Below are 15,410 nucleotides of genomic sequence, written 5' to 3'. Positions count from 1 at the left end.
AAGATGAGGCTTGTGCTGTTTCATGGGAGCTTGGATCTTGCTCCCTTGTTATTTTTTATGTTTTTATGTTGACACAAACCTCAATACATGTAGTTGTTTTTTTAGCCCCTTTTAATACACTTTATTCAATTTTCACTACAGGTGTGTATTGGCCTAAGATAATTACTATATTGACTTGTCGTTCAATAAAAGATAGATCGAACTATAATTTTTGGGGGTCAATATTTATTGTGTGAACTTTTTCTTTGCACTAGTGGGAGTTTTTTCTGCAATATCATAAGACTTGACCTGCATAAGATTGAATTATGAACTTTTATAACTCATTATAGATACAATCTACAACAAGAGTTTAATTCTGCTATTTAATTATTTATTGCAGCCCATGTTTTTTTTTAACAATATAACATTTATGTCTGTGTAATCTTGCAGTCATTCAGGCATTATCCATAGTAAGAGAAAAATTCATATCGGTGAACTGGACAAGAAGTTGGAGTGAAGACGTTTTGCTGCTCATCCAAGCTGCTTCTTCAGATTGTTGCTGTACATCTCCATCTCAAAGCCACTAACCACTCCTTTGAAGATAGTGAGGTACAAATCTTAGCCAAAGAAAAGAAATGGTTTAAGCGGGGAGTTAAAGAATCAATTTTTGTTAGGAAAGACAATCCATCTTTGAACAGGAATGGGGGTCTTAGACATCATCTGTCTCCTATTTGTAACTCCATCCTTAGACCTATATCTAAGCACAGAAAACCATAGGGCTAGCCAGTATGCTAATAGTAGGGAGAGCATCAAGGGCCTGAATGATTATGCTAAGTATGACTCCGGCACATTTCACACTTAGTGTAGCTAACTAGACCTAACCTACTAACAGAAAGTATAAACAATAGATGGGTTAGTTTCAGTGTAGCTAGCTTCCTCCCTTCAGCAGCTTTGATGAGCAGTAAAACATCTTCACTCTGACAACTTTTTGTCCTTTTGACTTGATTTGAACTTTTCTTTTACAATAATGACATTTTGAATGCTTTTTAGGAGATAATTCTGCTTCATGGTTTGGTTTCAATATTATCATTCATCGTCTATATTTACTTGAGTAAATAGTTAAGTATATTGCACTTCGTATTTTGTTATTGTAGGAAATGTCATAGAGGTGGTTCATGAATATAAATACCTTGGTGTCTGGATTGATGACTCTCTCACCTTTAAACCACACATAGAAAACTTGTAAAGAAACTGAGTTCAACTTGTTTTTTTCTTCCGTAATAAACAGTGCTTTTCTTTTGCAGTAAAAGGCGTCTTGTTACTGCAACCTTTTTATCTGTGCTAGATTATGGTGACATTCTGTATATGAATGCTTCTTCTTCATGTCTTCTAATGTTGGACACAATGTATCATGCTTCCCTGAGGTTTAATACCAACTGTAGATCTATGACCTATCACTGTGACTTGTACTTAAGAGTAGAATGGCCCTCTCTGGCCACTAGAAGGCAGGGGCATTGGTACACTTTTATTTACAAAGCTATACTTGGATTGCTGCCTCCTTATATTTGTACTTTGATCACAAGGAGAAATAGTGGCTCTTACTCCTTGTGATCAAATGATCAGTTGTTGTTTTAACGTTGTTTGTTTGTATGTACTTGTTTTGAAATGTGCTGCCTCTTGGCCAGGACTCCCTTGAAAAAGAGGTTTTTAATCTCAATGGGACCTTCCTGGTTAAATAAAGGTTAAATAAAATAAATAAAATTGTGACAGCCCCACATGTGTACATGTGTATGCAGGTGGCTGGCCGTTCGACTGGAGTTTGTGGGGAACTGTATTGTGTCGTGTGCAGCCCTGTTCGCTGTGATTGCCCGAGAAAGCCTCAGTCCTGGGATCATGGGCCTGTCCATCACCTACGCCCTACAGGTCAGCACCTCTCCACCCTCATCCACAAGGGAATGAACTTGATCACAACAAATATAATTTTCCCCAAAAGCACATAAACCACTATGTGTGTTTGTGCAGCTGACAGCCTCTCTGACCTGGTTGGTGCGGATGTCCTCAGACTTGGAGACCAACATTGTGGCTGTGGAGCGTGTGAGAGAGTACAGCGATACGGACAAAGAGGTCTCACACATCTTGCTCATTCTTGCTCAGTGTAGCTCTAGTCTAGTCTAGTCTAGTCTCGCACTTTCTGGCACAGTCTGGCACAGTGTCGCGCCGTCTCGTGCCATCTCACAACACCCCTGCTTTAAACACATATTTGTGTACCACTAAGGATCTCGCTTTACTAGTTCAGTCCCATCTTCATTCAGCCCCGATTTCTGTGCAGACTAACATCAGGGTTGCCAGCAAAAGACACACAGACTCACTCCCTGCTGGTAGCACCAAGCACTTCCTGGAGAGGGTTACTACTACGGGAAGCAGATTAGCTCGAGATTAGATTGCTCATCAAATTTTTCAGAAAGTAGAGGGCCTATATGCTAAAGTTCTCAAGCACGTGTAAATGACATTTACACATGTCTTAATGGTGGAACAAGACACATTGTTGTGGCAGGTCAGTTTACTTTTGTTTATCATAATGTGGACATTTTGATTTGAGAATAATTGACCATTGACTACTTCAAATTAAAACTCAATCTGACTCCCTGGACAGGATCTTAAAGTGTTACATAGTGGCAAAGGTTTCAAAGGACTTGAATCCAGATGTAGTCAGAGTGTGAGTGTATACAATGCCTAAGTGGGACCTCCATGTGATCCTTACTGTGCTGTCTGTCCTAGGCCGAGTGGACCCTGCAGTCCCCGGGGCCCCAGCCTGACTCCTGGCCCTCCATAGGCTGCATCGACATCAGGAACTTTGGGCTGCGCTACCGCCATGACCTTGACATGGCTCTGCACAACATCACCCTGAGCATTAGAGGAGGAGAGAAGGTATGGACTGTGCCTGCACGCACAACACTACAGGACAAAACTGAACATTTTATATGTGTGTGTGTGTGTATATGTGCATGCATATATGCATATATGCATATATGCATATATGCATATATGCATATATATATATATATATATATATATATATATATATATATATATATATATATATATATATATATAAAAATAAAAAATTGAACAACACATTATGTGTTCTTCAATTATTAATAATTTTTATTGTGCATGGGATGTGCTGGGAAGAGGTTTTGATGCCACATCCAAGTTGTCTTTATGCAGCCTGTCCTGGCTCATCTGTGTTGTGTATGTGTGCTTTAGGTGGGGATCGTGGGCAGGACTGGAGCAGGGAAGTCCTCCCTGACCATGGGGCTTTTCCGCATCATCGAGGCCTCAGAGGGGCAGATCCTCATCGATGGAGTGGACATCTCACAGCTGGGCTTGCACCAGCTCCGCTCCCGGATCACCATCATCCCACAGGTTAGAACACTACACTCTTTTACACCATTAATGTTTTTGTGACCAAAAACATTAATTACACTTTTATTTACACTTATGCATTCTGAGCATCCGAATTATTCACTGCAATAAATTTACAAGTGTTTTTCACAACTTTCAGAGACCAGAGCGGAGTTTCACCATCACAGTAATGATACAATGGCAACAAAAATATTACAATAATCTATTTATATACTTTAATGCTAAAATTGTGGAATGCCCTTCCAGAGTCTCTGAGGGCACCACAAAGTGTCGAGGCCTTTAAAAAAGGCCTTAAGACATTCTTTTTTTTAAAAGTCTTATCAAGTTTTATGACTTTTAACGGTTATTACTACTGCTATTAATTATTTAATGTTTGCAAATGTAAATTGTAATGTCTTTTTTATATGCTTATTACCTTTTCTGATTTATAATGTTTTTAGTGTCTAATGTTTTTTCTGTGTCTGTAGCACTCTGAGATTTCTCTGAAATGTAAAGTGCAATACAAATAAAATTTATTATTATTATTATTAAAATTGTGACCACACAATGTGTTTATAAATTATGTCAAAATCTCATCTTGTCCCGTTCTTGTGGCTCAATCTCACAAGACAATCTCATGTCTTGTGGAAATTGTGTAGTATAGTATACAAAATCGGGTACAGGGCCTTAAAGTTATACGTTCAATGCAAGGCACTGGGAGAAGTTTCAAGTCTAACTTAAAGTGCTTGAGTTAATGCATAGTGTTCCCCCAGGACCCGGTGCTGTTTTCGGGCTCTCTCCGCATGAATCTTGACCCCTTCGGCAGCTACACTGATGAGGAGGTGTGGAGAGCTCTGGACTTCTCTCACCTCAAGACCTTCGTTTCGGGGCTCACGGGCAAACTGAACTATGAATGTAGTGAAGGAGGGGAGAACCTCAGGTATGCACAGCGCCACATTCACCTGGCACATGAACGGCAACCCTTAAGGATTATTTATGTAGCTATTTATGTTCTCTTTTACTGTGTAATAAAAATCACTTAACTTTAGGTTTAAATTAATTCATTTTTACATCAGCATATAAACCCACAGACCAGATACAGCAACCATTTCCCATTTAAATTACATTTTATTTCTTTGAATGGTTTAGACCTACACCTGTGGTAATGAAAATATTTCACCATAGTTATTATTATATTTTATCTTAATAAAAAATGTAAATGACAGAAATGAGTGGGAACTAGATCCAAGTTTCAAGTATATTTATATATCACAATTAAAATGGTTTCAGCTGACAAATGTGCTTTACATAAAAGTAAAAAAAACAAAAAAAAAACAGAAACAAACTTATAACATGATACATAGGAAAAGTACAATAAAGCACCTAGATGTTCTGTTTAGCTAGTATTAAATGCCACAAAGAAGAGGTAAATTATATATTTTCGGGTTGATTAAAACTATGATTTATTAACTATTTAGCGACTAAAACTGAAAATCACTTTAGTCACAAGACTAAAGTCAAGTACAAATATGTAGTGCAGAGTGGTGTGAGCGGTGTGAGCAGCATGAGCAGCTGTCCTGACTGTTTGGTCTGTGTGCTCTCCTGACACATTCCTGGGACTCCTGTTTCCTACTGCTCCCCTTCCTGTCCCTGCACCCCCTCTCCCTCCTCCTCTAGCACAGGTCTAAAGGCAAAAATCTAACATTTTTTCATAATGTTCATAGATTTTACTCATGTAAGGGTACTGGCACTTAACTAGAAAGACAACAAAATATCTATACACTGTACTGATTGGTATCAACAGGTGAAGGTCATTGCAGTAAAGTACTTCTTCAACAGTGTATCCCATACCCCCCAGTGTGCCAAGTACTGTTAGTTCAAAATGGAAGTATAGAATACAGTGTGATAATGTGATTGGAGTATCAAACAATGTACATTTTCTCAGTATTCTCTTTGTAAATTAGTTATACATGGTGTGTTGTGTCCAGTGTGGGTCAGAGACAGCTCCTGTGCCTGGCTCGTGCTCTGCTCAGAAAGACCAAGATCCTGGTGCTGGACGAGGCCACGGCAGCTGTAGATATGGAAACTGATAATCTGATCCAGTCCACCATCCGCTCCCAGTTTGAGGAGTGCACTGTGCTGACCATCGCACACCGCCTCAACACCATCATGGACTACACCAGGTGGGGCTGGCTGTGCACACACACTCACTGTCACACACAACACATATCAGGTGGGGCTGGCTGTGCACACTCAGTCACAACACCATCATGGACTACACCAGATCGGGCTGACTGTGCGCACACACACTCACTCTCACACACAACACATATCAGGTGGGGCTGGCTGTGCACACACACATTTCCATACTTTGTGGGGACACTGACTTAATCATAACCTTAACCATAATTACTATATCATAACATAACAACTGTAACAGTTCACTGCAACTAATCCATAGCAAGGTTTACTGCAAATACAGCATGGCTATTAAATTGGATATCCTAACTTAAAACCATGTAATTGGTCTAAAATTAAAGATTTACCTCACAAAGACTTTGTACAGAGTTCAGACCCTGCCATGTAATGAATCCCTGCCCACAGGCACACTTGGGCCTCATAATAGCTAGTGATGGCAAAAGCAGTCCCATGAGTGATATGTTTACTCTTGCCCTCTATATTGTAAAGATGATGATTTATGAAGTATGTACAAACTCTGTAGGTGTCCTGTCCCTCCGGCTGCTCTGATTGGGTATTTTTAAGTTGATCACAAGTGACAGTTGTAAATATGAAATATGCTGGAATAATTTGAGATTTTGGAGCTGCGCCCTGACAAATAGTGCTTACAGAATCGCACTGACCCCACAGATATAAAAAGATAAAAAGTGTCACCCCAAAGAATCACTTATGAGAAGCACTAGTCAGGCCACGCCTCCCATAACTCAGAGCCAAATCAGGAAAAAATTGGGCTTAAAAATTGTCAATGTGTATTCGGCTTAACTATGTCCTCTGTCCTGTAGGGTCCTCGTTCTGGATAGGGGTGAGATGGCAGAGTTTGACAGTCCAAACAACCTGATCGCTCAGAGAGGACTCTTCTACAACATGGCCAAAGATTCTGGGCTGCTCTGACAGCCCCAAAAACCAAGCCGCAGTGTGAAGCTCTGTTACAAAGAAAAGCTATTTATATTTATGTACTTGTAAGATTGTTGTGTTGATGAGTGAAAATATTATAATGAAAAAAGAGATGACAAAGACTACTATGCCCAAATCTGTACTCTCTCAAGAGATCATGGCTGGGTCTCATTTACTTCTCTATATCAGCTTAATCCAGGTCAGTGTTGTTCCAAAAATACTATTGGGTCATAGTGGATGTGCCTTCAAGACGTGACCTGTCTCCGTCCACACCTTTCTTTGGAAGGCACCATATTTGAGTGTTTAAGTGTTATATTGGCCCAATAGTGTCAAAATATGGTTGATTTGGGATTTAGTTTTTCCATTATTTGTTGTATGCCTATTGTTTAAAATAATAAATTGTAAAATGTTCTTGCAAAATCAAAATTGTTAAGGTGTTTATATTTTAAACCAGGTCTATTCTCCAAGGACGTGTACAGGGAGAATTCCTTGGTTTGTTGGTCAGTTGTTGCTTTTATCAGCTCTGCATTTCAGTGTCAAAAAAAAAGCAGTGCACAATGACAGTCTTTTGCACTCCAAGGTCCTTTTTGTACAGAGGGAATAGCCAGTAACTTATAATGAATGTATACAATATGATCTAATGTACGTTTTCAGGTTTGTACTTTGTAAATTAAATTTCTTTTTAATAAAATATAAAATGCCATAATTTTTTGTTTTGTTATTGCTACAGTTTCTTCACATGCTCTGGTCCACTTTGTGACATCACTAGGTGTTGAAACGCTCCTGGGTTTTTCTATCTATTCACCTTCATCACTCATCTTGGTCATTTCAGTGCTCAAATTGCCTTGACTATGGTGCGCCCTCTACTGACAACTGGTAGTTTAAGAAAATTAGGTTTAATTATTATTTGTACTTGTTTTCTGTACATTATAATCATCAAATGGCTCGTATCTGAAATGTAGCACAGGTAGGCAAGTTATACGTTTGGCATATTAGAACAATGTGTAAATGAGACCTTTGTTTAATCATACATGTATTTTTTTTATTAATGCATTCATAATTTATTTTTATTTTATTTTATTTATTTTTTTTACATCTTTTGGCACCATTATGTGGTGGTTAAAAACTCAACTGCTACACTGCTGAGTTTTTAAGAATGAACAGAAGATAGATGACGTCATATGAAAACTCAATTCCCCACAATTCTGTGCGACCGTTGCATCGATTGAAAATGGCGGCGATTAATGGATGGATGTGCGCTTGAGTCGGCTTCAAATCAGTGAGTTTTTACTGTACAATCTTTAAATATGTTGCCGCAGATGTGCTAGTGCAAGGCGACCTGGGGTGTAACTTCATGGCAGGAGAGTATCGGTGGAAAAGGGCTCGATCCGCGGTGTTTATGGACTCTTTGGTTCGTTAGCTAGCCTCTGCGAGCTACATCACCCTGCAAGAATGAATTGTTCCGCTTACACATATTTGCCGATCCCGCTCCTGTGCTTGTATTTGTCCACGGCCCGTGACACAGCCATGCAGAGCTGCTGTGCTTGTAACACACGGAGCTCTGATGGGACGCGTAAGCGCAGTTTTGGGACAGATCAGAGCCTCTCCCGACAGCGGCCAGCGGAGCCACGGGGAGGGAGGCAGTGATCCGGGCTGTTGCGTCCCGTCCGCCGCCTGTCTGTGTTTACAAAGACTCCGACAAAATAAAGCATCTGATTGCTGGGACAGTGGATGTAAGATCCAAGTTCCTTTGTGAGATTAAATTCGTAGATGTGGATTAATCAACATGGAAAATGTATTTCTTTGCCGCATTTCTAGATTGATGAAGTATGCTGATTTTACGTTCTACCTCAACAGTACATCTCTTCCTCAGGGTACACTGAGTAGCGGTGGGGTAATGGGATACTGTACACTACATACAAATACAAATTATTTTTATTTGAATAATGTGTCATTCAGTTTGTGGAGTATAAATACCGCATACTGCCTATATAAATTTTTAAGCAGTCATTTTGACCTGTGTTTTATAAAATCATGGTAATATAATGAGCAACAAATTCTAATTTTGTTATGCCAATATATAGTGTTTAATTTAGACTATTGGACTATTTTAGATTATGGGGAGCACCACAGTCTCCCGTATTAATGGGAAATACTGTTTAAAGTTCTAGTTCAAATTAGATGAGATGCTTATATGGCGTTTTACTAATGCTGGGTATTTCAGATTTAATATGGCAGAGGCAGAGCTTGAGGTAAAAACTTATTTATGCCAGCCATTACCTTATAGCTAGGAATTCATTCATTGTATGATAGTTTCTGACGATCTTGATAATGATAAGCAGATCATTTTGTCTGTCTAGTGCCTTTGGGTGGATTAGTGGGGGGTTTAATATTGCATAAATGTGACAGTAAAATGAATCCACTGTAGTGCAGAAATAACTTTTATAACCTTGTTTTATTTAGTAATTTACTTACCATCCATAATTTTTATATACGGTTGAGATATATAACTGTGTATTTAATCCGTTGTAAAGCAAATTTGTTTACAAAGTAATTTATTAAAAAATAAAATTCTAAATACTTTGAGTTGTCATTTTTGCTACCTTATTGTATTACTTTTTAAAAAAAATATTTTTTATTAAATTGTAATTTATCAGCTACGGTGTCCAAGTGATTTCCCTTGTGTAACAATAATGTTTGTCTAAATCTAAATGTTCCACACTTTTTAAGCCCAGAAATAGTAATTTATATTTGTTCTTCCCAGGTTTCCAGTGGCTTCTGGTGTGACAGCGCTCCCTTTTCCTGTCCTGGCCTGCACATGTGTAGGAGCACACCTGGCCCATGGACCTGTCCGTAGCATCGGGCTTCAAACCGAAGCCGGCTTTCCTGCCTGGTGAAGTGGCTGAACTCCCTGACAGAAGCCCGCCAGCCAAACCCCAGGCTGGGGGTCCACTTTCCCCTGGCCCTGGCCAGCCCTCCCCGTCTGCTGCTGCCTCTGTGGACTCCACCTTTCCCTCTGACCATGTTAGCGAACTGGACGGAACTGCCATTTCTTCAACATCTCCTCCATCGTCTCCTCTGCCCAAAGACTCTAAACAACCAAGAGAAATGTACGATCCATTTTCTCCAACTGATGCAGAGAAAGAGGAGAGAGCTGGGTATGAAGAGGAGGTAGCTGAGAAGTATGACCCTTTTGAGCCAACCGGTTCTCCTGCATCAGACCATGATATGAGCAATGAGTATTTGAAGAACCAGGTAGAAGAACAAGTACAAAACAATGAGCCTACCAAAATGGAAGAAAGCATGGAAGAACCACCTGATTCCACAGACACACTGGTTGATTCTCCCAAGCACTCCCCCGGTCTGCTGTCTCTGCGACGCACAGTGGACTGCAGCACCATCAAAGAGGAGCACACAGACTCGGAGCACTCGGAGATAGAGGAGGGGGAGATAGTGGGACTGGCCGACCGGGAGGCAGGGCTCAAACGGCCAATCATGGAAAGCCTCTCAGTCAACTCTCCAAGTGCCACCTTTTTTGGTACGAAGCCCGAGCGGATCCTGCGAGTCCTGGACGGGGACGGGTTCGTGTCGGTGCGGGCTGACCCGGACTGGCCTGTGAACAGGGAGCCTGAGGAGGAGCTGGTGGTAGGGGTGGAAGATCTAAGGAGGAAGTTGGTGAGCAGGCGCAAGGAGAGGTACATCACATTTCCAGGATCCTCCATCACTCTCACCACCGAAACAACCCCACCCTCGGGACACCTACACAGTCCGCCGCCAACCCCACCACCAGCCCCGCTCGATGAGGAGGATGGCAAGATGCACAAGTCCTGCAAGAGTACCAACGACCGAGACAGGCAGAAGAGCAAGGATAGAAAGAGCGGAGCGAAGGAAGAGAAGAGAAAAAAGAGGAGGAAGGAGAAACGTAGTCAGCACAAGAGCAAAGATGCAGCGAAGGATGATCTGAAAAGCGCCAAGGAGACAAAGTCCAAGAGTTCGAGTCACAGCCGAAGCTCGAAGAGGAAGAAGCGGCAGCATGGAATCCTGGACGCCATAGGAGTAGAACGCACTTCCAGGATATCACCGGAGCGCTCCCGAGACAGGCCAGTGGACACGAGCAGACATGGGGACAGAGACAGGGACAGAGATCGCAGCCGGGACAAGAACCGGGAACTAGACCAGAGTCGAGACCGCAACAGTGAGCGCAGCCGGGACAGACATCGAGAGCGCAGCAGAGAGAGGACGCGAGGAGACAGAGAGAGGAGCAGGGAGAGAGGAGACAATGAGAGGAGCAGGGAGAGAGGAGAGAAGGAGAGGAGCAGAGACAGAGACAGATACTGGGACAGACACAGGGACCGCGACAGAGACCACAGAGACCGCCGAAGCCAAAGAACTGACGAGGGCGATTCCAGGGGCGGGAGGAAGAGAGTGCATGACTCCAGAAGCCGAGAGCGAGACAGTTCAAAGAGGTCCAGAAGGAACTCGGAGAAGAACGATGGAGACCGTGAGAGAAATCGGGACAGAGACAGAGAGAGGGACAGAGAGAGGAGACGGGACGGGCGCCCTGTGGTACCCCCGTCTATCCAGGATCTCAACGGCTCCGACCTGTTCGCCATAAAGAGGACAATTACCGTCACCACTACCACCACGACCACCACTGTTCCAGGCTCCCCACGGCTGGCCCCCGATTCCCCCAACAGGTCGCCCCTGGACATGGACAAGTCTCACCGGAAAAAGAAGCGGAAAGGACGCTCGAGTCCCGGCGACAGAGTACGCCCCAGCCACTCACTCTCGCCCCAGCGCTACCACAACTATGAGTCTGATCGTTATTCGGATAAGCTGGACATCGATGTGCTGTCCTTGGATGGAGAGGCGTTAGACTCAGACTACCCCTCCTTAGAAGACACGCCTCCACCAGCTCCACCCCCACCTTTACCCAGTCCCAAAGCCAAACCCATGTCCAAGACTGGTCAACTGAAAAGGAAGTCATTGAAGAAGAACTCAGAATCCTCCAGAACCAAAAGTAAAACACTCACGGGGTCTGCAGAGTCAGATATTACAGCAGTTTCGTCTGGGCTCCCTGTGGTTAAGCGAACGCGCAAGGTAAAGGACAAAACTCGCGACAAGGGCAGTCGCAAAGAGTTGGGCCGCTCTGGAAAGTCGAAGAAGGATGGCACCACTAGCCGGAAAGGCAAGCTGCAGTCCAAGGTGTCTGTGCTTGTGCGTGAGGGCGTCAGCAGCACCACAGGCTCCTCAGGGAAGCTGGGTATGGACCTGTTAGGGAGTGGAGGGCCTGGAGGAGGAGCAGGCGGTTCGGTGGTGGGTGGCTCCATCGCAGTTGTATTTTGCAGAGACAATGAGAGCAGATCTCCGTTCCTAAAGCCTTGCTCAGAGCCGCTCTCACTGGGAGGGCGAGGCAAAGATCTGAGCTCCATAGGGAAGCGCAGTAGCCTGGCTGCACCACCATCCTCCATGAACAGTCCAGCAACTCTTCCATCCCAGAAGGCTAAGCCTGGCTCCATCACCTCCACCTCCTCGTCAGCCTCGTCACCCTCTTCATCTCTGGTGACAAAGCGGCGGCGGCGCCTGGTGAAAAAGACAAGAGAGAAGGGCGGGGCTGGTGGTTCCAAAGCTGAGGAGGGCACTCAGGGTGCAGCCAGTGCCTGGGTAGGAGCCTCCACAGAGCCTCCAGCCACGTCCGGAGAGGTGTGCAAGGCTGCCAGCCCTCACCCAGGCCCTGCTGGTTCTGTACCCTGCTCCTCCTCCTCTTCCTCCTCCTCCACAAGTGTGCTTCCTCCCTCCTCCTCACCCCCTCCCTCTCCTCCCCCCTCAGCAGCTCCGATGCGGGACATGAGGGAGTCCTCTCCAGACTCTCAGACTGTGGATAGCAGCTGTAAAACTCCAGAGCCATCGTTTTTGGTAGAGGAGTGCCCCTCTCAAACCAGTCCCACTACACCACGCTCATCCAGTCCCTCCATCATGCCTACGTCCCTGGGCACCGGTCTGAGCCTAACCCCCACAGACCCCCCGAAGCCCTGCAGCCCTCCCCCCTGCCCCTCCTCCTCTGCTGTCTGTGGCCTATCTTCTCTGTCCTTGGACCCCTCTTCCTCCTCTGTGTCCTCCTCATCAACCAACAAGCCCCCACCACCTCCACCTCCCCCCACTGCTCCTGCTCTGCCTTGGAGCCTGCAGACTGGTGTGGACTGCACTGCCGGAGGCGTGCTCGCATGTGAGTGTGTTCTCTCATCACATAAATTTGTTTACGTACCTGTACTGAACACCTCTTGTGACACTGATGGAAGAGATTTGTGTAGGATAACAAATGTGAATGAAGCACAATTTAGTGTTTTGAAAGTATAAATTCACTTTTTTTTTTTTTTTTTAAGTGACTGCCTTGCTTTTCAAAATGGAGGAAGCTAATATTGCCAGTAGGGCCAAAGCACAAGAGTTCATCCAAGCTACTAGTCAGGTAAGGTTATAATTTTGTTTACTTCAATGTAAACCTAAATTTTATGGAATTTAATCTGGAATCTCAACTGATCAAGTCGATCGTAGCTGTGATTGGCTAATGTGCCACTGAAAAGTCCCACCTCCTCACAAGCAAATTCAGTGGCCGTTGTTGTAAATGATATTACAGAGCTAACCTTTTTAGCACTGTATTATCGAACTGTTTTTTCAGCAATTTAACTTGTTTTCTATCCATGAACATAATGTTCATGGATGGAAAACCAGCTATGCCAAGACTGTGGTGTAAAAAACATTTATGATATGCTTTCTCAAAAAAGTATCTGTTAGAAAGATCCTTTCAAGATTTTCAATTTAATCTCAAGATTTGCCCAATGTTTGTTTTGTGCCTGTCCTGTGTGTCACAGATTTTGTCCCAGGCCAATCAGAGCCAGCCTACCCCCACTGCCTCGTCACAAGTCCCACCCTCGCTCCCGCCACCGTCTCGCGTTAGCCCTGGGCAGTTCATCCTGCACAACTCCTCCCATCTGCACCCATGCGCTCAAACTCCGCCCCCAGTCGGGCTCTCGGGGCTCAGCAGTAGCATTGGGGATTCTGGCTGGGACAATGACAACAAAGACCCTGACAAGGTAACCCTCCCTTTGTACTAAGCTGATATAAGTACATTGATGTCAGTACTAAGCATGTGTGTCTGTTTCCCTCCACAGTACCTGAAGAAGCTACACACGCAGGAGAGAGCAGTGGAGGAGGTGAAGCTGGCCATCAAACCATACTATCAACGCAAAGACATCAACAAAGACGAGTACAAAGACATCCTCCGCAAAGCAGTTCACAAGGTATGGAGCATACAGAGCATTGTGGTCAGCAAGTATCACACATTTTAGCTCAACCTAACACACTGTAACTGTTACAGATTTGTCACAGCCGCACTGGAGAGATAAACCCAGTCAAAGTGAGCAACCTGGTAAAGCTGTATGTGCAGAGATACAAGTACTTCAGAAAGCATGGACGCAAAATGGATGGGGATGACCGAGAGGACCGGGAACCTGGGGGTCTGCACTCCTCTGCCTGAGACTGACCCAGCCTGGGAGGGCTGCCCTCCTCTGAAGGGCTGACCCAGCCTGGGGTTGCCTGTCCTCCTCTGAGGGGCTGACACTCTTAGAGGGCTATGCTCCTCTGCCTTGTAGTGCATTGGCTCTCATAGACATGCTTTTATCTTACCTTTTAGAAGTCTCCGTCTTGTTGCTGTGATCTGACTGTAAATGTTTCACACAGATACACATTTTGGAGAGTGGAGGCAGTAAACCTGTGTGTACTGAGACAAACTGTGCAATAAATGGCCTTTGTGATGTAGATCTTTTTCCAGTCAGTGTTTTTGAGGGGCATGTTCTGCCTTTCACTTGCTCCATGCTTTAGAAGGCCTGTCGTTTTCTGCAGTCCTGTTCTTCATCATGACCATCATGTATGTTTTTATATAAAAAAAATCATCTTGAGTTTGTCAAGTTAACATTTGTTTCCACCTTTGTGATTGTATAATACACTACATAGAATATCAAATTGAGCATCTATAAAGAATGTGTTACTCATGTGTGCATGACTTTTCACTGAATTCACTGATTCATCTTGAGTAAAGAGTGTTTGTGAAAACTATCACAACAGCCAGTTAAAGGTTCATTTAAATACACAATAACTTCAAAAAATGGATTGTCAATTTTACTAACATACATTTGTGAAGTGAATTAGATAGATTCTTGTGTGGGACTGAAAAAGGTGTGTTTGAAATGTAGAAAACCAAAACCCAGCTAAAGATGGTTTTGACAGCTTAAAGTGCTTCTTTATAAAATGTTCTTGCTCATGGCTTCACACATGGCTGCAGTTACATGCACACTGAAAATCAGATAGCTAGTTTTGTTTTGTTTCATTTACACATGTTTAACAAACAAACCATGTCTATTCGTCATGTTTATTTAGGGTGAGAAAACACTCTGATGTCATGTGGTAATACAGGAAGTGCTCCACTGGGTTTTTAAACTCCATATACCTTCATTAGAATCATTTGGATAATTTTGGCCATCTCTACTCAACAAAAGGCAAAAGGAGCTGTTAACTTGAAAACTACTGATTCTCGACATCACAAGGTGGAACACAGCATTTTGAGCTTTGGAGATGTAAACAGACAAAGGGTTACTCAAAGGTGTGAATGAAACAAAACATAACTCTGGGTAAGTTTTTGATGATGTAACAACATTCTAACATGGCTTAAAGCTCAAAAAAGTCAATTTTGCGTAACAGGGGACCTTTAATGACTGATTTTGGTGTGCAATTAAACAAGATTCAGGCTCGTTAAACTGAAATTGTCACGTGAGTCCGCTAGGTGCCGCTTGTGTCTCCTGTTTTGCATTAGTGCGCGTGGTCATTATGCGTCGCTTTAC

At 43.4% G+C, this 15,410-nt stretch overlaps 2 protein-coding genes across 2 annotated transcripts in view; both read left to right on the top strand.

The window, feature by feature from the left end:
• abcc1 (ATP-binding cassette, sub-family C (CFTR/MRP), member 1) overlaps positions 1-7,218 on the top strand; it is a 27,195-nt gene extending 19,977 nt beyond the window's left edge. Inside the window, exons 25-31 of the mRNA XM_033971628.2 lie at positions 1,776-1,902; positions 2,002-2,103; positions 2,758-2,907; positions 3,247-3,405; positions 4,158-4,324; positions 5,373-5,567; positions 6,405-7,218. Of these exons, the coding sequence (XP_033827519.1) occupies positions 1,776-1,902; positions 2,002-2,103; positions 2,758-2,907; positions 3,247-3,405; positions 4,158-4,324; positions 5,373-5,567; positions 6,405-6,513 (1,009 nt within the window). The 3' untranslated portion in view covers positions 6,514-7,218. The remainder of the gene's footprint in view (positions 1-1,775; positions 1,903-2,001; positions 2,104-2,757; positions 2,908-3,246; positions 3,406-4,157; positions 4,325-5,372; positions 5,568-6,404) is intronic.
• Positions 7,219-7,711: 493 nt separating this feature from the next.
• On the top strand, positions 7,712-14,331 carry scaf1 (SR-related CTD-associated factor 1). The gene is made up of 6 exons (XM_055223605.1): positions 7,712-7,795; positions 9,281-12,742; positions 12,900-12,982; positions 13,386-13,607; positions 13,686-13,814; positions 13,892-14,331. Exons 2-6 carry the CDS (start codon positions 9,358-9,360, stop codon positions 14,048-14,050), a joined length of 3,978 nt encoding a protein of 1,325 aa, XP_055079580.1. The 5' UTR covers positions 7,712-7,795; positions 9,281-9,357; the 3' UTR covers positions 14,051-14,331.
• The last annotated feature ends 1,079 nt before the right edge of the window (positions 14,332-15,410 follow it).

Source organism: Periophthalmus magnuspinnatus, chromosome 8 (assembly GCF_009829125.3).
Source record: "Periophthalmus magnuspinnatus isolate fPerMag1 chromosome 8, fPerMag1.2.pri, whole genome shotgun sequence".
Lineage (NCBI taxonomy): Eukaryota > Metazoa > Chordata > Actinopteri > Gobiiformes > Gobiidae > Periophthalmus > Periophthalmus magnuspinnatus.
This window is presented reverse-complemented; position numbering and strand designations above follow the sequence as displayed.